The sequence below is a fragment of the Marmota marmota genome, unplaced genomic scaffold, assembly GCF_001458135.2.
Source record: "Marmota marmota marmota unplaced genomic scaffold, marMar, whole genome shotgun sequence".
Taxonomy (NCBI): Eukaryota; Metazoa; Chordata; class Mammalia; order Rodentia; family Sciuridae; genus Marmota; species Marmota marmota.
This window is the reverse complement of record NW_025999897.1, coordinates 3,128,783-3,152,202: the sequence shown is the minus strand read 5'-3', so window position 1 is coordinate 3,152,202 and position 23,420 is coordinate 3,128,783. Positions and strand designations below refer to the sequence as shown.

At 45.1% G+C, this 23,420-nt stretch overlaps 1 protein-coding gene across 1 annotated transcript in view; it reads left to right on the top strand.

The window, feature by feature from the left end:
• Prkca (protein kinase C alpha) overlaps positions 1 to 23,420 on the top strand; it is a gene marked incomplete at its 5' end in the record, with an annotated part of 309,700 nt that overhangs the window by 195,382 nt on the left and 90,898 nt on the right. Inside the window, one exon of the mRNA XM_048798205.1 lies at positions 23,009 to 23,165. Within this exon, the coding sequence (XP_048654162.1) occupies positions 23,009 to 23,165 (157 nt within the window). The remainder of the gene's footprint in view (positions 1 to 23,008; positions 23,166 to 23,420) is intronic.

The window sequence follows — 23,420 nt, the reverse complement described above, 5'->3', positions numbered from 1 at the left end:
GTGCTCTTAGCCTCTGCCCCAGGAAAGCCAGGCTACCTGGCTTCCATTCAGCCAAGGAAAAGAAAAGCAAGGTACAATTTTATTCATGAATCATTGCCACAAGGCCCTCCCAAGGTTAGGGAAATGATGTGTTTCCTGCTTGGTTTGTAAACTGTGGGCACAATGTTCAAAATGCCAGGGCTTCTCTCCCTGCCATCCACCCAGACGCACGGCAGAGGCCCACCGCATTAGGAGTGTCTTCATCCTGTGCATGGTCCCTGATAGGTGGCTTCTTCGGAGCTGGCCTCTTCCTATTTAATTCTCTTTCTATTTGCCAATTGGGGGGTTATTTCAGCAGCATCACGGCTTGGTGAACCTCAAAGAGTTTGGTAAATTAAGGATTCAGAGTCACCATGTTGGTGACTTGACTGGATCAGCAGTTTCACATGCAAGATCCTTCACTCCTAATCACTTATTTTCAGTGTCATTTGAGTCTGTCATTAGGCTTGATGTATGTGGCTGTCTTGTGGTGGTCTAAGGCGTTGACAGATGGGCTCTCTCCAGGAGAGATCCCAGAGGTCATGAGAATGTCCAGAGTTTTTTTCTAACTATGGTTGAGCTGGGAAAGGTTTTGCCAGCGAAAATCTCTTTAGCCCTCACATCATCCATTTAATTAATGTTTATCTTCAGCTTTGTATTTTCAGATTAGAGATGACCATGCTAGAATAGAGACTGAAAAAAATTAAAAAAAACAACTTTATTTTTATTTTGTCTCTCTCCAAGGACAAGTGATCCACAGATGGGGACTGATAGTCTCTTGTTCACGGGAACTCCCAGTGGCCCTGATACAGATGTTTTTTAGAGAATCAGCTTTGGGCCTATGGGGTGGGGGGCGGGGGACATCACTGATGCTGCAGGTAGATCTAGGAAAGAGCCTCAGCCTAGCCAGGAGTCATGCTCGATGCTCAGCCAGGGCACTCCTGGAAAGGAAGCCAGCAGAGACCCCCCGAAGATGGGGCTGCCTTGGGCAAGCTCGTGAGACCAGATCCCTGCCTGTTCCCAGCCTGGAAGCTTTCAGCAGTCAGTCCCTCCTGTGAAGAAGGTGTTAGAGGGAAAGTGGGCTTCAGTGGGCTTTGTCTCATAAGCATCCAGATTCTTTAGATGGGGAGGTGGGGTTCAGGGCAGGACCAGTAAACATTTTTGCCCTTGTCCCCCACGCTCATGTGAATGCTTATGATTTTATTAGCAGCTGCCTGGGAGCCAGGCCTGAGTTAATTTAATTTAATCTCCTGGGTTATTTCAGTTTGGTGTAGTCTATTTTAAGCAGAGAGGAAGAGGAAGTCATCAGACAGGCGGAGGGGGTGGTCAGGGAGGGGCCCTGAGGCCTTGTGCTCGCTCCCTAGTTCCTAGCCTGGTCCATCTTGAGATGCAAGGAAGGACTTGTCGGAAGCAGGTCGGGGCGAAGTTGGAGTTCTCGCTGGGTGTGTCTCTCACGTCACCCTCTTTCCATCTGAGAAAAGAACCATTCTGTGAGCTTCAGGGGCAGCAGGGGTGGGGAGTGCTGATGGTGCCGGTGGGAGACACAAATGGAGGGTTCTCCTTGGTGCCAGAGAGGATTGCATAATAGCACCTCCGCCACCCTTCCTTCTCCCCGTGTGCCGATTATCATCGTGGGTGCCCGTCATGGTGGTGTCTGCAGTCCCTCTTTCTCTTTAGACTATTTTGCTGCTCTGGGGTTGTGATCTTGGGAGGCAGTTTGCCAGAGTCCCCCCGGTTGATGGATGTTGCCACAATCTCAGTGAGACCCAGGGCCCAGAAGTCCCTTGAGACTTGTGGCACAGAGCTGCCATGCCAGCCCCGAACCCAGAAGCAACATCCCCAAGCCACCCCGTTGTTCTCTGCTCCCAGGGCGACCCCAAGGCTGTGCAGTTGGTAGCAAGAGTGGTTAAGAACCAGAGATGTTCATGGACCTATCAGAAAGAGATCCCAAAGGTCATGAGAACATCTAGATGAAAAAACAAAAACTGTGTTTGAGATAATGAGAGTCTTTGCCAGTGACAGTTTCTTCGTCCTGACATCATCAGAGACGGTCACTCCTCATGAAGGGGGTTCATCCCAGTTTCCTAGGCCAGCCCTGGAGGTGGAAAGCTGTATGCACTGGACGGCAGGTGCCACACCCCCAGGGGCCTCAGAAGCTTATCAACTAAAAAATCCCACTTTTTATTAACTCTTTTTTTTTTTTTAGTTACAGATGAATATAACATTTTTATTTTATTTACTTTTATGTGGTCCTGAGGACAAAACCCAGTGCCTCACATGTGCTAGGCAAGTGTTCTTACATTGAGCCACAACCCCAGCCCCAAATCCCACATTTTATTGGGCTGCCTGACACCTCGTAAGGGCTCAGGACATCCTTGCAATGCTGGGTGATATTAACAGTAGTGATAGTTAAGAGTCATTAAGTGCTTACTTTGCACCAGGCCCTAAGCCAAAGGTTTTCCTTCCATAATCTCACTTAATACTTAGAATTCCTATTGGAAGAGACTGTTATTATCTTTATTTGCTAAATGAGGAAATAGAGATTTAGAGGATTTCAGCAACTTGTCAAGTGACAACATGAAGCTAGACCTTGAATGAGAACATGTGTAACCTGGGTCCTGGGAGTTTCCATTGTGAAAACATGACCAAAAGGTTTCTTGGCACAGGCAGTGAGTCACCTGGGTGGGTTCAAGTTCAGAGCCGTTCTTCCGGCACGCTGTGGGGTAGAGGTGGCCTGATGGAGCTCTGTTTGGTTTGGGGATGAGCCTAGGAATGATAAGAGGGCATCTCAGGGGGGCCAGGTACCTTCTGTGACTCATCCCCATCAGTGTCCCCTTCAAAGCTGCTGCTGTTCTGCGTACAGATTGCTGCTCCCATAGCAGGTGACGGGAACCACGTTCTCCAAGACCAAGAGCAGGATCTGCAAGTCTTTGTGGTCAGTGAGTCCTCAAAGGTGATCCTTCTTACAGGAACATTGAAGAAACACAACTCTGGGCATTTCCTGTTGCCACCTTGCAGTAGGTTAGATTCACGTAAAAACAAACAAAAAACTAGAACAAGACAGGGAGGCCCTCTTTCACCACTTCTATTCCACATAGTCCTTGAAACACTAGCCAGAGCAATTAGACAAAAGAAAGAAATCAAAGGGATACAAAAAGGAAAAGAAGACCTCAATCTATCCCTATTTGCTGAGGAAATGATTCTATATTTAGAAGACCCCAAAACTCCATCAAAAGTTGAGCTCCATTGAACTCATAAACGAATTGTGTTCCTATACACCAACGAGGAATCAGCTGAAAGAGAAATCAGGAAAATGATTCCATTCACAATAACCTCAAAAATAATAAAATACTTGTGAGTCAATCTAATAAAAGAGGTGAAAGACCTCTACAATGAAAACTACAGAACACTAAAAAAAAAAAAAAAGAAATTGAAGAAGACCTTAGAAAATGTTAAGACCTCCCATGTTCTTGGATAGGCAGAATTAATATTGTCAAAATGGCCATACCATCAAAAGCACTGTACAGAGTTAATGCAATTCTCATTAAAATTCCAATGATGTTCTTCATATAAATAGGAAAAGCAGTCATGAAATTCATTTGGAAAAGTAAGAGGCCCAGAATAGCCAAAGCAATTCCTAGTAAGAAAAATAATGCAGGAGGCATCACAATATCAGAACTTAAATTATACTACAGAGCCATAGTAACAAAAACAGCATGGCCTGGGCACCAAAACAGACATGAAGACCAATGGAACAGAATAGAAGACACAGAGACAAACCCACATAAATATAGTTATACTAGACAAAGCTCCATAAACATACATTGGAGAAAAGATAGCCTCTTCAACAAATGGCGCTGGGAAAACTGGAAATCCATATGTAGCAAATTGAAACTAAACCCCTATCTCTCATCCTGCACAAAACTCAACTCAAAGTGGATCAAGGACCATGGCATTAGACCAAAGACCCCGCACATACTAGAGGAAAAAGTAGGTCCAACTCTCCATCATAGGCTCAGGAACAGACTTCCTCAATAAGACTCCTAAAGACAAGAAGTAAAATCAATAAATGGGATGGCATCAAATTAAAAGTCTTCTTCACAGCAAAGGAAATAATCAAGAACATGAACAGAGAGCCTACAGAATGGGAGAAAATCTTTGCCACCTACACCTCAGATAGAGCATTAATTTCCAGGATATACAAAGAACTCAAAAAACTTAACACCCCCCCCAAAAAATCCCATCAATAAATGGGTAAAGGAACTCAACAGACACTTCACGGAAAAAGAAATACGAAGGGTCAACAAATATATGAAAAATTGTTCATCATCTGTAGCAATTAGAGAAATGCAAATTAAAACTACACTGGGATTCCTTATCACTCCAATCAGAATGGCAGTTATCAAGAATATAAGTAACAGCTGGCATGGTGGCACACACCTGTAATCCCAGTGACTTGGGAGGCTGAGGCAGGAGGATGGCAAGTTCAAAGCCAGCCTCAGCAAAAGGGAGACACTAAGCAAGTCAGGGGATGTTGCTCAGTGACTGAGTGCCCCTGAGTTCAATCTCCAGCACCCCCCTTCCAAAAAAAAAAAAAAAAAAAAAGAATACAAGTAATAATAAATGTTGGCAAGGATGTGGGGAAAAAAATTTACTCATACATTGCTGGTGGGACTGCAAACTGGTGTAACCACTCTGGAAAGCAGTATGGAGATTCCTTAGAAAACTTGGAATGGAACCACCATTTGACCCAGTTATCCCACCCTTGGCTCATACTGAAAGGACTTAAATACAAATACTACAGGGACATAGCCACATCAATGTATAAAGTAGCCAAGAGATGGAACCAACCTAGATGCCCTTCGACAGATGAACAGATAAAGAAAAATGTGGTACATATACACAATGGAATGTTACTCAGCTATAAAGAAGAATGGAATTATGGCATTGGCTGGTAAACGAATGAACTGGAAAATATCATGTTAAGTGTAACAAGCGAGTCCCAAAAAAACCAAAAGCCAAATATTCTCTCTGATATGTGGATGCTAACCTAAAACAAGGGAGGGTAGGGAGGAGGAGTATACAAGTTCATTAGATTAGACAAAGGGGGATGAAGGGAAAGGAGAAGGGATGTGAATAGTAAAGACAGTAGAACGAATCAGACATAAACTCCCCTATGCTCTTATGTGAATACATGACCACGTCATGTACAACCACAGAGTGGGATCAAAATTGTAGTCGGTTGCACCCCATGAATGTACAGTATGCCAAAAGACACCCTACTGGCATGGATATCTTTAAAAAAAAAAAAAAGTGTCTCTATGTTTGGGATGGTGTTGGAGGGAAGCTCTTATCCCTGAATGTGTCTCCATTATTAAAACAGGACACATCAGGAAAGGCAGTAGCCACCAAAGGCTGGGGCGGGGGTGAAGCTCACTCTGGCCTCTCAGGATGGCCAGGCCCCTAGAGACCAGTTCCAGCATAGTCCTGACTGCAGTATGGCAGGATGCCAGTTTACTAATTTACAGAGAGAACTAGGATCACCCACATGGCTGCTGACAGTCAAGGTCGCCTCTCAGCCTAGTCAAGATCCCAGAGAAGACAAAGTACAGTGATCCTATTTAATAGATTTGCCATGTAAGATGCCATCCCAGAGGCCTCATGGAGTCGACATCTCCCGGGTGCTGCCTCCTCTCCCCAGAGTTAGATTCAATCTTATCCCGATGCCTGGGAAGCTCTGCTCTATTCCAGTACTGATGGAACCAAGAGTTTGTTGACTCCCCAGATGAATCTCACTTTCCTAGTACCCGAGTACCATGGTCTACATGTGTCCCTCAAATTTTATATGTTGGAAACTTAATCCCCGGAGCCATATGTCAATAGTATTTGAGAGGTGGGCTGTTTGGGAGGGGACTGGGCTGTTTATTATGAGGGCTCTGCCCTCATGAATGAATTAGCTCATTCGTAGGTTGTTGGATTCATGGGTTATTGTGCGAGTGATTTTACTATAAAAGCAGCTCTGGCTGGCCGGCTTGCTCTGTTTTGCCATGGATGCCCTCCACCATGTTATGATGCAGCAAGAAGGAGCTCAGCACATACCGTTACCGTGCTCTTGGGCTTTCCAGCCTCCCGAACCAAGAGCCAAGTAAACCTCCTTTCTTTATAAATTAAGTGATCTCCAGCATTCCATCACACTACAGAAAATGGACGAAGACACTGAGGGAGGGGGGTTTGCCTCCTTATGGCTCCCAAGTAGCCAATAAGTCCCTTTATCCTAATTCTTTGCAGAAATGCCTTTGCCCCTGCAAACTGATTGTCTCTCAGATGATCGATAGGAAATAACTCAAATTAGCAGAGAAGTGACATTTGTCTTAGAGCAGATTCTTATCTTCGGATCCATGGTTGCGCCCCCACATGTAACTCCAGGTCCAGGGCATCAGTGAATCCTCCAAAGTATATCAGAATTTTGTATCTACATTCTGGGGGAGAGAGAGTATCCACAGCCGTCATTTTCTCAAAGGCATCCCATGACTCCCAGGTGCCCATATGTACAAATTTAGGAATTATTTCCAGGACATAGGACTTTATGAAAGAACTTTATTGGCTTAGTACCCAAACTAGAAACCGACCTTTGATGATATCGTTGAAAACAAAGGTAAAAAACATGCAGATTGACAGGCAATTCATGTTCAAAGTAGAAGAATCACAGGTGTTTCCTTGTCCAACCAAACTCCTTTGCTCACTAGACGGTGACTCAGTCAGCATTGCCCAGGAAAGAGGATAATGAGGGAGGGAGGATGAGGGTCTGCCCAGTGTCCTCCCCTTCCCCCAGATCTCTTCTGGAGTTCTGAGAATTTAGCCAGCAGGAGGTCTCATTGGTCTGGGACCACGTTGAAATGCACTCACCCCGGGACAAAGTGGTGGTGTGAGAGCAGGGTTAGGATCTTCATGACGAGTGATGATGGGCAGCTTAGATGCAAGCTGAGAACAGCCAGGAGGATTATGCTCCATTTCCGGTTAACCGGGCTTTCTAGAAACAGTGGGACTCCAAGAGCAACTCGGGAAATCCACATGTCCTGAATTAGGAAACCAGCTGGTAACTTCTCAAGCTCACTCTTTCACTCATGCCCCGACTCGCTGTCAAGTCTCAGAAGACAAAGTCATGGTCTAGGCAGTTCGACCACTTGACTTGGTGACAACTTGGAAAATTTCCTGTTGATGATTATCAGTGTTCTGGTTGTCATGGATGCATAAAATAGGAAAGTCCTGGGCACCTGAAAGAAAAGCAGGAAGATTTTTCACACCTTCCTCTTTGATCCAAGAAACAGGGTCTTCACCAGCCAAGAAAAGCCCAGGAGGCATTCTCTTACCATGGAGGTCACCTTATTTCAGAAACCAAAAGAGCATTTTCCCTCCAGTCTACAAGTAGACTCTAACTTCCAAAGGGAAAAATAAAGGGAGCGTCTGAGTGCGCAGTGCAGCTGGAGGTTAGGACCTGGGAGGCGGAAGAATAGAGAACGTTGCTGGATTGTGTCCTGTGAAGGCAGGGGATGGGTACATAATGAGAAGGCCTGTGGCCATGAGATCCTAACTGTAAGTGGACCCATGATCCAGAGCATGTGACTACCCAATGTGGTAAATTGGATGTGATCCCACCAGGGTCTTGCAAAAACACATGGATCTATAGACAAGGAGCCATGAACAACTAATCTGAATGTCAGATTAATTCTCAGGGAAGCAAGTCCACCAGGCAGTGGACAGAGCCAATGAGGAATCCAAACACAGCTTTTTTGGGCAAATTCCAAGTCTGGGTCTATCCTTCTCATCTGAGGAGGAGTGAAGGAAAAAACTCACATGTAACCTGTGACTCGTTTAAAAACTATGGAGGGATAAGGGGAGGGGAGTATCCTCCAGGAGAACGTGCATGAAGATCAATTACTGGAAGAAGAGGGGTTACAGGAAGGCATTTGAGAAAACTCCACATGAATGTCAGTAGAAAACGGGAATGTACAATCTTTGTAAAACAGGATGTTAAGCCATTATAACAGGTCAAGAGGAATGGCCAACGGGATGACTTCTTAAAAATGGTGGTGGGCTGTAGGAAAAGACAGACAAGATGAAGAGAGGTGGGCAAGTAAGAAATGTCTTCTAGGAAAGTTAAATGGCAGCAACCTGATGACTATTCATGGAGCCACAAAGAGCAGAAGTAGTGTTGTAGAAAATCGGTTCAGTGCTGCGGGAGAGCCTGAGGCTCTGGTGCCGGAGGCAGGCAGAAGGATAACAACCGTGAAAGAGAAGGTGATAAAAATTGAAGGCTAAGAAAAGGACATAACTTGAGAGGTACCTCATCCCATAGATGAGAGAAGAAAAATTGGAACCAACAGCAGCAGTAAATCCATAAGAAGAACACATTCATGCCATATTCAGACTATAAGAAATGCATTCTGTTCTGGCAAAATCAGCAGAAAGAAGAGTGCAACTTGAAACATCCTAGACAAATTTTAATTTTAAGAAAAGAAACAAACTCCTTTCCTTTAGAATGGATAAGTGACCGACAGGAGAATAAAAACCAGGCTGGTGTTGAGACTTCTCACGGTGTGAAGCACTTAATGTGGGGAGAAAAGAATACATCACTTACAGAGTTTACACTAGCAAAGTTCATAGCCCCCAAATATGTCCCCTGGCCAGGTTGCTGTTCATATGGCATATTGTCAGAAGTGCAAGGATTCAGAATATGTGTCACCCATATGCCTTTCTTGGAAAAACTATTTAAAGCCAAACTAAAGAGGGGTGCCAAATGAAGTAAGATGAAAGGCTTGGGAATGAGAAGGTCATAATGTAGAAGAATAAGCAGTAAGCATTAAAACCATATGAAAAACAAGGATTGAAAAATGTGAACCATATAAAAATTATAATAATAATTAGAGACCCCAAACTTCATTTAATTTTATAGTAACATGAGTGGGAAATGATATCAGAGGTAACGGGGATCTTGGACGAGGCATAGTGGATTCTTCTATGAGCTAGGGGAGGGGTCAGAAGATACCATTTCACTCTTTGGTTTGATAATCAGAGAAATGCAGGATTTAAAATGGGACAAATGTTTTAAGATAGTTGGCAGTAGAATTAAAATATTTATATTTTCTAAAGTTCTGGAAAAGATAAATGCAAACAGTACAGACTGTAGCAAGAGGCATGGTACGGTCAATCTTGTATCTGTCCACTAGTCCCCTCGACCTCCTCTCTCTCTCTAATCTTTCTCAGCTTCTAGTAACCGCTGTTCTACTCTAAGCTTCTATGAGATCAGCTTTTTTAAACTCCACTAACGTGTGAGATCATGCGGTCTTTGTCTTCCTGTGCTTGGCTCATCTCACTTAGTATAATGTTCATGAGGTCCCTTCATGCTGCTGCAGATGACAGGATTTCAGCCCTTTCGTGACTGAACAGGATTCCATGGTGTGTGTGCACCACATGGTCTTAACCATTCATCAGTTGATGGACACTTAGGTTGAGTCCCGTACCTTGGCTATTATGAATAATGCTACAGTAAACAAGGAGTGCAGGTATCTGTTAGACTTATTGATTTTGTTTCTTAGTAGTGGCATGGCTGGATCGTGTCTATTTTTAATTTTTTGAAGAAACTGTACTTTGATGTTGCACACTAGGGTGATTGTGGTTAATGATATGTTGTGTATTTCAAAGTAACTAGAAGAGAGGAATGTTGACTGTTTCACCACAAAGGAATGATACCTGCTCTAGGTGATGGATGTGCTAAATATTTTGATTTGATGGTTATACAATGTATTTGTGTATAAAACATCATGCTGTATCCCACAAATATGTATAGTTACCATGTGTCAATCAAAACTGAAATCCAAAACAAGGAAAAGAATGTACAAGAATAGGGCTGCTTGTGTTCCCAGCCCTTCCCCTTACTAGCTGGGGAGCCTTGGGCTCATGACTTCTAAGTCTCTTTGAGCCTCAGCTTCGCCATCTATAGATGTGGATACCAAGGAGGGTTTATTGCAGAGGCTGGTTAATAATTTTGTCCAGAATGCTACACACCTTACCAGGCCCATACCAAGTTAAACTACCCAGAGTTTCCAGATGGAGATTTTTTTTTTAATAACAGTATAGCATTGTTACACAAAATTACATATAAGAGTTTGTGAGGGGAAAGGGGAAAAAAAAAAACAAGGGAGAGAATTAAACAGCAGCAGATGGGGTAGAGAGGGAAGATGAGAGGGAAGGGGAGGGGGGATAGTAGGGGATAGGAAAGGTAGCAGAATACAACAGTCACTAATATGGTATTATGTAAAAATGTGGATGTGTAACCGATGTGATTCTGCAACTTGTATTTGGGGTAAAAAATGGGAGTTCATAACCCACTTGAATCAAATGTATGGAAGATGATATGTCATGAGCTGTGTAATGTTTTGAACAACCAATAAAAAAAAAAAAAAAGATATTGGTGGGGAATAGAAGGTAAATATTAGCTAGTTACTCCCACCTATCTCTAAATGTCTCCAAAGTGTTTGCTGTACTAACATTTATATTCAATACATGCTTATGACAGTTAATGTATAATTTGCATCATATTCATAATGTACATAACAATATTGAATAACAATTGCATAGATTATTTTGAGTCCTAGAAAATTATATTTTATTATTTCCTAAATTGCAAATAGAGCTTTCCACAATATAGTTTTAAATAGTTGTGTTTCATTCATTATATGGATTCAGTTTCCTCAATATTTCCTACCTATATGGTATCATCATATTTTAAAAAATAATAAAGCAACCATGTGTTCTAAAAAAAAAAAAAATAACAGTATAGCTTTATTCTATTAATAGTGCTTACACCTAAAGTAGCATGATCCATAAACACTAAGAATAAGGAATGTGCACAGATTTATCAAGTCAAGAGAAAACAAGCCACCAAAGTAGAATTGCCCTAGGTCATGAAACTCTGTGCCCAGAAATGGAAAGTGCTGAGCAGGGACTTGCATTGCTACATTTTAAATTGCATTGGAAATCTAGAGTCATTTAAAAGCTAGGCTTGTTGCAGGAACTAATAGAACATTGAATATGATAAAGGAGGTGGCCCTGAAACAGAGCCTGCTATAAACAAGCAGAAGCCACATGAACCAATGGGAAAGGTACAACTCGTTCCACAGATGTTGTTGGGAAAATTGTCTAAACATTTGGAAGATAAAATAAATGAGGTCTTGCCTCAACACTGCACACCAAAATAAATTCCAAATGGATTTAAAAGTTAAGTACAAAAAAGAAACAAAATTATGAAAAAAAGCATCAGTGGATATTTAGCTAATCTCAGAAAGGGCAAGAAGTTTCTAAGCCTAAAAGAAATGGCAGAGATGAAAGAAAATGTGACAACTTTAACTGCAAAGAAAGTTAAGCTTCTGTGTTTCAAGAAGCACTCCAAGAATTAATTCTAAACCCAGTTTGCAGCAGATTTGGAAAAGGGCTATTATCCTGCATTTCTAAACAATTCTTCTGACCACCCCACAGGAAATTAGGAGTAGGTCAAAGAAAAGAAATACAAATAGCCAAATAACCAAGGGCAGCGGGCAGGGGTGAGTAAAACCTCAAAAATTATTAAGCGGTCCCAAATTACAATTTTAGCCTTTATTTTCCTTACCGCATCCTTAGTATGACTTTGGTACAGCTTTGGGGGGAACAATGGCTATACACCGAGAGTCTTGTACCCTTTTATCTATTCCCAAGATTGTATCCTAACAAAAAATTTTTTTTCAGAAATATAGGTTAATGCTTATGCTCGAAGATGATCCGCTGCTATGATGTCTATAAAGATAAGGGATTTTAAACTGTGTCGATGTCCCCAAACTGGTCATTGATTAAAAAATTATGATATAGCCACAAATTTCCATTCCAAAGTGGAATATTGGGCATTAAAAATGTTTTTAGGGGCTGGGGTTGTGGCTCAGTGGTAGAGCACTTGACCAGCATGTGTGAGGTCCTGGATTCAATTCTCAGCACCACATATAAATAAATAAAATAAACGTCCATCGACAACTAAAAAAAAATTTTTAATGTTTTTAAACATACTTTGCTATATTATAAAGGAAGGACCTAAAGCTGTATCATAAAATGATGTGAATTCCATAAAAATAAGTATTTCACCGTAGATAACTACACAGGAAAGAGACTGGCAGTCAGTCAATAAGCCAATGCTGATCCTGTCTTGTGGTGGAAGGATAGATGCTTTTATACTTCCATGCATTTAAATTCTTATATGATGAATATATGTTGCTCTTATAATAAGGATAATATTTCCTAAAATGAATATTTGTTATTATACAGAATCACTTGGGTCTCTCATAACCTGGAAATCACTCTCTCACCATCAGACTCCCATTTCCTTTTGGAACATCAGGATTCTAGAGATATAAAGGAAATTTTTATTTTCAGCAATCAGGATTAGAAGAGACCCCCGGTGGCTCTTCCTCCTCCCGAGCTCACTCCTCTGCATTCTCTCCGAGAGTCTTATTCCAGCGTGGCTGTGGTCGAGGAGTGGCTGACTTATGTTTTCTGGCCCCGTGACCTCCTGAGACAGCAATTCATTCTTATCACCAAGCAGAGAGCCTCAGCCACGGAACAGAACATGTAGTAAACAGACCCTAAAATGTGAGATTGCTCAAGTCGCAGGCTCCAGATTCGTGTCTGGATACAGTGTGATGGGAAGGATGTGGCCGAGCAGGGGCATTTCAGTGTATCTCATTTCTTCTTGCCTTTGTCTCTGGCAATAAGGAAACAAATATCTCACAATTTATGGGTCATTATTCATGAGAATGGAACAGATTGCGTCAGAAATTCTGTGGAGTTCATGAACACAGACGGTATGAGCAGATTTGATACAGCATGAGGAACCAATATATAAACCAGACGGCCCAGGACCCACTGGCACACAGAATCTCCATCACTGGTGCCTGGTGGACAGTTGCTCATTGTTCTTGTCAATGCCTTTGGGTTTTATTTCCTGAAACCCAGAGAAGTTCCACGCGGTAATGATTTCCCAAGAGCAAATGGCCCCGTCTGATGCCTCTTTCCTGAAAGCTGGAGAGAGAGCTGATGTCCTTCCGTCTTTATGGGCTCAGAGGCTCTTCAAAGCATTTCACATTTCCAGAAAAATTGCTTGACTCCTTTTGGCCTGGCTTTATTCTCCCTCAAAAAAAAAAAAAAGCATATTAGTTTTTTTCTTGTCCTGGAGTCCCTCCAAATGGACGCTTTATGTACTGCACCCAAAAGAAGCAGTGCTTTCCAGCTTCTCAGTCGGCGGGAACCCTTGAGTACCCTCAGATTTCACCTTTCCTGGTGTGGACCCTGGAGCCATGCACAGGGGGTGGCGCAGACCCTGCCCCAACCTGCCATCAGTCTGTGCAGATGCAAGTACTGTGGGCCAGGCTGTCAGGAGAGTGGAAGGTTGGAGAAGGGGGGTCTTGTTTCAAGGTAGGGGCTGGTGGTGGAGAAGCACAGAGGGATGTGTTCCCAGGAGGGTATGCTCAGGGCTGGGGCAGCACAAACCCAGAAGCACCAGGCAAGTGTAGCATGGAGACGCGTATGAAGCTACTGAGTGCATAGCAAAGTGCTGTGCCGAACAGTGAGGTCAGAATGATTAGTAACAAAGAGACCGGCTTTGCTGGTATGGAGCTGCTCTTGCACATTATACACATCCTAAAGGTGATAGGTTGGGTGCAGTTAACCAGCCAGCTGGGACCAAGGCCAGCTCCTAAGTCATACCACCATGTGCTCAGTGGAAGTGGGCCAGAGCATGGAGCATTCCTAAAATTTAGATAGAAATGTTGAAGTACATGGTGGGAAACAGAGATTATTCTGGCACACAGAATCTCCGTCACTGGTGCCTGGTGGACAGTTGCTCATTGTTCTTGTTAATGCCTTTGGGTTTTATTTCCTGAAACCCAGAAAAGTTCCACACGGTAATGATTTCCATATCTGGAGCCTCAAAAATACTGTAACTAAGTGATAGTCAAGCTATGATTGCAAATCAGTTCTGATTTCTTAGGGAGAGAAGAATGTGAGCTGCTGTTGCTTCTGGCCAGACGGTCCTCATGTACCCATCTGATGGTGGCAAACCATGAGACTGCCCACAGCCACCATAAACAACCTCTTTATGTATAGCTCCCATCCGAGAGCAGGCCCCAGCCAAGGTCTCTCCCCACTCCAGAATGCCTTGCTCTGTTCAGGCTGTTATAACAAGATACTGTGGACTGGGTGGCTTGCAAACAACAGAAGTGTATTTCTCACAGTTCTGGAGGGTGGGAAGCTCAAGACCAAGGCACTGGCAGATTCTTGGTGGGGACTGGTTTCCTGATTCCTAGATGGTGTCTCCCATGGGTCCTCATGTGGTAGAAGGAGCAAACAAACTCCCTCAGGCCTCTTTTCTAAGGACACTAATCCCATTCCTGAGGGCCCCACCCTCAAGACTAGTTACCTCCCATAGGCCCACCTCTCAGTGGGGTTGTAAGTGTGACAGTTAATCTGGGTGTAGGAGGATGCATGCGTTCAGACCATTCAGATGGTGGCACAGACCTCCTTCCAGCCAAAGCAGGAAGTGGCCTAGAGGAATGCTGTGCTCCCTCCACATGCAAACTCAGAGTGTGCTCAGTTAAAAGGAAGACGTCCTTGCTTAGCAGAGCTGGCTCTTCAGACATACCACAGAGGCCCATGATAGCCCCCAGGAGTCATAGAAATTATAATTTTGTGTTGAAGGGTTTGTGGCTTCGAGAGGATGGGGAATGTCTGGCCCAGGGAGCTTTAGGGTTGTCTGTTACCCACAGTAAAAAGCCGTGTGAATCAGAAATACAACTTGGAACCACACAGCCCTGGACCCTCACCCTGTGCCAGTTGGAGTCTGACTAGGTCCCTTCCTCTTCCAGGACCTTCTGTGCCCACCTGATAGTCTTGCTAGTTCAGTCTGGTTTGTCCACAGGGACCTGTGCCAACAAGCCTGCCACCCTCTGTGACGTGCCCCACCTGTGCCAGGGTTCATCTGCCTGCACGGTTTGTGAGGCACTGAGCTAAGACCCCTAAACCAGGAACCTGGCCTTATTGCTAGACAGCTTAACCGCCCCCATAACGTCACGTGGGGAGGGTACTCAGCAAGTCCTGTTCCGGAAGCAATCTGTCACCCCACCAGTTTCCCCATCCACATTTGCCAAAGAGTTCTGGCTCCTGGCACGGAACTGAGTCGCAGCAACGCGAGGGAACTGGCAGCTCCTTAGACACAGCTTCTCCCTCGTGGCACCCTCAGATGGGCCCAGAATGAAGATGCAAACAGACCTCCAGAACAGGCTATTCCTCCAGTAACGTGACCCGGGAGCCGTGGGCTGGAGGAAAGTGGAGATCCCTGTGAGCGCTGGAGCCACCACGCGAGCCTGAGCTAGGGGGGTGAGGGGTTCCCTCTTTCTGTCTGATCCAGCCCATCGGCCACCCGAGATTCTCTCTAACCAGCAACTGGCAATTTAAGAGGCTAACTTCCTCAGCAGGGCCAGCCCACAGCTCTGTAAAAGCACAGCTAGATTAGGCAGAAGGACCTTGCCCATGTCCTGCTGTCCTAGAACAGGTCAGCCTTTGCCTCCCAGGGTTCCTGGTTACAAATTCCTTTAAATTTCCTATTCCCAGAGCAGCTGCTGCATAATTAAAGAATGGCCCCCATTGATGCCTTATCTGCTCACTGTTTGCACTTGGTCCCAGGGTGGGGCCGAAGTATGGAACAGGCTGGTGAGCATGAACAGGGTGGGGTTGGCCAGCAGGCAGTGGGTCACAGCCAGATCAGATGCCCCAGGGAGGAAGTTGCCAATCAGGTTTGTCTAGGAGTGCAGACTACTGCACCACAGAAACCCTAACACAGCCAGCCACGTATGCCTAAGAGATGGCTTCTGAAGGTTCTGCTAAGACAGGTGACAACTAAAGACAAAAGTGGATTGTGAGTGTGACAGTTAATCTGGGTGTAGGAGGATGTCAGGAGATATGTCCTCTCTCCCCAACCCTAGCTCAGGACTTTTCCTTGGCTCTAGGAAAGGGCAGAGTTCAAGAGTTCTTTATGTTCTCAAAGCATAAAGAACCAGAAGTAGGTGGAAACCCCTCTGTGTCCATTCTCTCCAAGCCATTCCTGAGTTGTTGGAGTGGTGTTTGTTCTATACTAGGACACACCAAATTAAGGCCTCAGGACCAAATCTGGCCCACCACTTGTTGTTTGAAATAAAGTATTATTGGAACACAGCCATGTTTACTTGCTTACCATTGCTTTAACTCTGCAGCAGCAGAACACTTCTTAGTTCATGCTACTTTGTTGAGTGTCCTTTTCCCTGGTTTTAGTATTTGTTCTGTGGTCCTAAAAAACTGCTCCATCAACGCTGATTTACCCAGCTCGATTTTGTGGCCACTGCAATCTCCTGTCACCTCTGTGCTTTTCATGTGCCGTTTGCCCCAGAATCAGCATCTACAGCAGAGAGGGACTGAGCAGGTGTGAGTGCGCCCCAAGTGCCAGACCTGAGTGTAAGTGCAAGAACCTGCCCTTGTATCAGTGCTCCTGGGTACTAATGGGCCCTGTGTGTCACTGATGTCATTGTCTTGCTTGACTCAGTCACTAGGCTGATGGTTCTGAGGAGATGTCAGCACATTCTACCTACAGAGGCCACCTAGTGACTCAGACACCCCTGGTTTTGGAATTGCACCCCAGAAGGCACTTCCTTCACCTTTAAATGGGGTACTAGAGCCCCCTCTGCTAAGTTCAAGGTCAAGGCACCAAAGCAGAAATGCAGCAGTGGCCTTTGCCTGCCTTCCCACCTCCCCTGCAGGCGCTGCCTTGGTCACCCTGGGCTCTACTGGGTGTGTGTTCACATCTCCCTCCCCATTCTGCCATCACCCATGTCTCCAGAGGAAAGGTTTTTAGTCCTTCCCTTCCTCCCTGCTCTCCTAGGCAAAGCTCCTCCCATCCTTTTCTGGATGCAGCCAACTTTCTACCTCTTCTCTGGGACTTTGTCTGGTTTAAGTCATTTTCATGCAGCAGCAAGTGAAGGTTAGGTTTTATGCAACCACAGGTCCACCCCAGCTGGCCACTCATTAGGTCATAGAGAGCAGGATGTCCCACCTCTTTCTACCAAAGGGCCCCGTCTACAAATGGGCTTGATAATAGCATCTCTTGCATTATTGCAAAGAGCTTAAAACAGTACCTGCCACTTAGTCATTGCTCCAGAGATGCTACTCCATTGCCACTGTCACCACCATCTTCATCATCTTCCTGGGTACCAGAGGGCCAGGGTGCTGGCCAACCCTCTGCCTGGTGGTGTAATCAGTCATTCTTGGTGAAGAAGCAGAAGCATGCTCTCTGTCTGGTGCACATGCCTTCCCCCTCTCTCATACACACAAGCTCACTCACTCTATCCCACATACACACGCTCCATCTCCGCCTAAACTCAGAAGGCCAACTTCTCAGGAATCTGTAATTTCACAGAGTTTCTCTGGCATTAAATATATTCCAATATGATTATGGTTTTATAATAAATTAATTTATGTCTAAAAGCTCTTTGAGAGATCATCCAAACAGCTAATTCTTTGGGCTGGAAGTCACATTTTGTTAACCAGAGATGGGGCTCATGGTTTCAGGAAGCCTTTGTAACTCTGTCACTTGATGTGAGTGACCCCAGGCTCTTTGCACATTGACACTAAACCTCGTCAGCCACCCCCTCCCTCTAGCAGTCTGGTATTCACATTTATTTTGCTGTTGTTTAACTTCAAAAAAAAAAAAAAAAGGAGAATTGTTGTTTTTCCATAGTGTCAGAGAACATCATTTCTGCTTATGCATGGTGTGGAGTAGGATTATAGAATCTGTCGACTCTCGTTTTGCTGTCAGACAGGGGTGGAGGTGGCTGGGGCCCTGGGGGCTGCACACAGCGAACAATCCCGACTTCTGCAGTAAGTCCCTGTTTTGAACCTTTGTCCTTTTTTGTTGGCTCTAAAACAGAAGCCGCAAACAAGGGCGCTCTTAGAGGGGAAACAAAGGCAGCAAGAATAGAGAATTATTTTCTAAAGCAAAGCAGATCATGTGAAAGGCCAGGTTGTTGTTCAACTTGGAGGCTCTTGAGTTTTGTGCATCACAAGCAATGTCTCTGTAAGCCCTGAATGGGCAGGGTTACTGCCGGTCAGTGCTGACCCATCATGTCTGTAGGGATACGGCTGTGTCCTCGGCGAAGCTTCTGGTTTACTTGCCCATGGATTTTGTGCTCTTACTTTCACCTGTGCTGGGCCAGAGTGCCCATGGCAACCTCAGAGTGAGGGTTACCGTCCACGGGGGAGGCAAGGAGGAGTCGGGGAACATGCTAGGGTTGTCCGGTGGTGTTGGCCTTGATCTCACTTTTATGTTAGGTGGTGAGCTCAAGGGTGTTTATTTTATCATTATGCTTCTTAATTTATGCTGCATGGATTTCTGGATTAAGAAGCCATCTGGATGGATCAAGAATTGCACTGATTTTTTTTTTTTTTTTTTTTTTAATCCTGGACTATTTTGGAACACCTCTGAGCTGATTGTTTAACTCTTGCCTAACCCTGAGTCTGGAAATTCCAGGACTGTGTGAACTACCCCTCTAATACACTTAGCTTCTCTACCCTAAGAAAACAGTCAGACCTTCTGGGCCAAACAGGAGTGGTTGGTCGTGGTGGTGGTGATAATGTCGATGATGAAGCTAGCAAGCTGATTGCACTCCAGTATGGTTAAAGCAAATAATGATATGCCTCTTCCCTTGTTCCAGGTTCTCTTCCCAATGGTTGGCATATATTATTCATTCATTTAATTTCCATCTCTATGTTACAGAAGAACTAGCTGAGACATTGGGTGACTTGTTCAAAGCATACAGCTGATAAGTGGTAGAGCAGGGTTGGACCCCTACCACCCACATTATACTGCCCCCGAGAAGTCAGCCATCACCTGCAGCACCCACTCAAGCAATATGAGCCCAACAGGGCCCTGACCATCCATAAGTGTGTATTAAGCCCCTATGTGACTCACATTTCTGGGATAACTTGCTCATCCCAAAGAAAGCCTGGCAGTCCCGGCAGTCCCTGTGGTCTGCCACCGCAGGCCACCCTCTACTTCTCCCTGTGCAGAAGGCCCATGGCAGCATTGCTGGCCTGGTGGCAGAGACCCTATTCTTTATTCCCACATGCACCTGGCTCAGCTTTGCCCCCTGGCCAAAGCAGTCCACCCCTCTGGGATGGCCCACAGGCCTGTATTCCCACCTCACCCCTGAGCATGTAGTCAGAGCACACGAATCCTGGGCTCACCTAGCCACCTGAGTCAGGTAACTTTGTGTAGGTATTTCTCATAATCTTATTTGAATGGATTTTATCCAGAAATGCTACCTTACATTATCCAGAAATTACGGAACCTTTTAACCCAGGCTGTTTGGTTCTCAATGTCGGGCTCAACAGCCGATAGTTTCAGAACAGGCCTCTCCAGTCAAAGATGGGAATAGAATGAGGACTCTGTATTTCTCCTGACGTCCTGGAGTTACAGAACAGACTTTCCACTCTGCATGGCCTGTGCCACAGTGCAGACGGATTACTCCTGCAGATGCCCCTTCTTGTAAAGGCTGCAGAAGTGCCAGGGAGAAAGCAGGGGAAGGCGGGTGCTCTTGCTGCTCCATGAGGCTGCGGGCCTGCTCAGCAGAGCTCAGGGAGTGCAGGTGGGGCTGCCCCGCGAGTTTCTGGGCAAGGGAGGTGCACTGTAGCCCTGCTGCTGTGTTCAGAGACGATCTTCCTTTGGCACTTTGAGTTGGCATGAGAGATCTTAAAAGAAATGTCATTCTCAATAGCAGCATGGCTTTTTTTTTCCTCTTAATTCTATGGGTCCGAACAATTTGGTTCTTATAGAAAGTGAGAGAGAGAAGGGTGGCTAGGGACATAGCTCAGTTGGTAGAGTGCTTGCATGCACAAGGCCTTGGGTTCAATCCCTAGCACCACCACCAAATAATAAAATAAAATAAAAGTGAGAGGCAGAAATAAGCCATGGAATCTTTGCCGACGACATTCTTCTCCGGCACACTGCTGCTCTCAGGCTGTGGAATATTCCACATCCTTAATAACCTGGGAATTGGCATTCCTGTAATTGTGCTTTCCACGTTTGGGATGGGACCACTGGGGGACGTGACTCCTGTTAGCACTTGAGATGGTTTCTGAAGGTACTGAACTACACAAAGAGCATCAGGCTACGTGATGAGAAAGTCCCTTTCCAGTCTTCTTTTCTGTCTTGGTTGTAAGGCAGACAAAGACTCTGTCTGGGGCGAGAAGATCCTTACTACTCTAACACTTGTCAATTTCCCCTTTGCAGCTGGGAGAGAGCAGCCCTCAGGCAGCTGAGTCCAACTAGAAACACACACAGCAGATTTTCATTGTTTTTACTTTTATGGGTACTTCCTATTTATGGCCAAAAATTCCATTTACTTGTGACACATTTCCTTTTTAAGTGTTAGATGTTAAACAGTGAGTTAATGGAAAGGAAAACGTGAGTAATAGATCTCCCAGTGATGCCAACAGTGCTAAGGCAACAAAACTGCTGGGTGCACTGAGTGGCACTCAACCGGGCATTACATAGACTCACCTGCAGGGGCATCTTTAAAGATCCTGTGAATCGGACTCCTGGGGATGGGGCCAGGCATCAGTATGTGACCCAAACACCCCAGATGTTTGCAGTATGTCACTGAGGCTCAGGTTGCCGCCCGCCTGTGCTAGGACAGCATCCCCCTCGCGTCTCCTAGTAGCATCTGTCCCTTTTTCTCTCTCCTGCCTTCAGCATTTCTTCTCATCCTCTCCCACACTTGAATTCTGCTCTGGTGTTTCCTCTCTCCCCCTGTTCCAGAGTGGTGAGCCATTCCTGTTAGCAATGACCTGCGGCGTGCCCTCTGGTTTGAAGACTGTTGAAATCACTCATTTGCAACCATGTTAGAAAATCTCCACATCATACTCTCCCCTGCCCATCCTTTGCCCGTCCTAAACCATTCGTCCAATTTCTTTGGGTTTTGTTGTCCACCCGTAACTTGTGTTAACAGCAATGATGATAACTGTGTCTGGGTTTTTAGCATGCTGGCTGCTGTTCTAAGCACTTAGCGTGTATGATCCTGCATAATGCTGGCCTTGCCAGCAGGTACAGTTTTTCAGATGAGGAAACAAGCACAGAGAATTGGAATGTCTTTCCCACGACCAGAAAGTGGCAGAGGCAAAGCCCACATTCTCAGCAGATGGAACCTCAAGCTGGTGGCTTATGATCCTGATTCAGTTGTCCTGGACCGCCATGAGTCACACCTCAGGAGACCGTTATCTGCAGCGATAATAAAATTGAAATTTGGATCCACTGTTTGCCTCAGTGGCATTTGGAATTGATAACTCTTTCTATTTTCAACTTAAGTGATAGTATCTCAGCAGGGAACCCACGGCTTTAGATCCCATCAAGATTTTAGCTCATCACCATGCAGAGGAGATCAGCCTGGAGTGATTTCATGTGTGCTGCTATAAATTGAAGATGTAAAAGCCAGCACCTGCAATAACTCTGAAAATGGCAGGAGGCAACTATGGACCTCTTGGTGGCCTCAGTACGACTCTTCATTAGCTTATCTGGGATGTGACCTTCTGCAGCCCTCAGTGTTAGACACTCCAGGCATTTTCTGCCTTTTAAAAAGTATCAGATTCTCATTCTGGTGTTTAATCAGAGTCCTTTGGCCCCTTTCCAATCATTGAGGGAGAGCTCCTTTTTACACTCAAATTGTTCATCTTTGTAATTCTCAGGGTCGATGTTTTAGGAGATGAGACCTTCTGCCTGACATTAAACCTTGAATTCTCAGGCAAATGTTCGGGTACCCTGGGGAACTTGTGACCTTAATGTAGGTTTCCAAATGATGATGGGTCTTTCCTTTTAATTGCTTTTTTTGGGGGAGGCTCACTGGGAGTTGAACCCAAGGGTGCTTTACCACTGAGCTACATCTACAGCCCTTTTAAGTTTTATTTTTGCTTTGAGACAGGGTCTTGTTAAGTTACTGATGTTGGCCTTGAACTTGGGCTTCTCTTGCCTCAGCCTCTTGAGTCACTGGGATTATAGGCATGTGCCACTGCGCCCAGCTTTAACTACTTTTTGACTCCAGTGTTAGTGCTTTTTAAGCTGGAATGTGCTTTGGGTTCATGTGAGGGTCTTGTTAAAGTGAGGATTCTGAGTAAATTTGAAGTAAGGCCTGAGATTCTGCATGTCAAATGAGCTCCCAGGTAAAGTGCTGGTCCCTGAACCTGCACATTGGAAGGCAGTTCTGAATTACAGCTGTCTACACCATTGGCTCCATCCATGCCACACAATAAAGTCACCAGGGGAGCTTTGAAAAACCAGTACTTGGGCCACATTCCTTAGATATTCTAATTTAATTTTGAGCATTGATGTAACCCCTCTCCCAAGTGATTCCAAGGTAGAGCCAGGGTCAGAATACACCAGCCTTCATGAAGAAAGAGACAACAACATCTAAGAGTTCAAGGGTGTGTGCAATGCCATGGACCAGGTTAGGCAGGTTGCCTGCATGTGGGGAGGCTGCCCCTTTTCTCCTAGAGAGCTATGAAGGTCACCTGGGCATCTTGTTAAAATGCAGGTTTTACTTCTGAGATTTGGGGTGGGACCCAGGCTTTGCAAGAGGCCCGCAGTGCTGCCAGTTCAGGCTGGTGCTGCCTGGAGGCTAGACCTAGACCGATGGGCCCACCCGATGTCCAGTATCAAAGCCGAGAAGGTGGCGGCAGCCTTCTCATGTTGAGGGTCAAAGTCTTCTGATTTTTATCTTCCTCCCCTTAAGCACCATCAGGATGTCCCTTGGATGACTCAGCTTGGTGTTGACACAGGACGCTAATGAATGCAGATCAGCCCTCTTTTTGTGACTTTTTCTTTCTTCTCTCTTCACAGTACGAGATGCAAAAAATCTAATCCCTATGGATCCCAATGGGCTCTCTGATCCTTACGTGAAGCTGAAACTTATTCCTGATCCTAAGAATGAAAGCAAACAGAAAACCAAAACCATCCGCTCCACACTGAACCCCCAGTGGAATGAGTCCTTCACATTGTAAGTGTGTCTCCTCTTCTAGATCAAACCCCATTCTTGTGCACCATGCAGTTCTCAATTTCATTATTAGAGATAATTGGCGGCGGGGGGGGGGGACAGTGACAAATGTCTCTACACATGTCCTCATCCTAATACCTCTCAGACTGCTGTTGGTGTGGACAGCTGTCATCACATGTTTGGGGCAAAGTAACTCAGTTTACCAGGAACTGCATGATGCCAGCCCCAAATAATTACCATTACTTATTCTGCACCAGG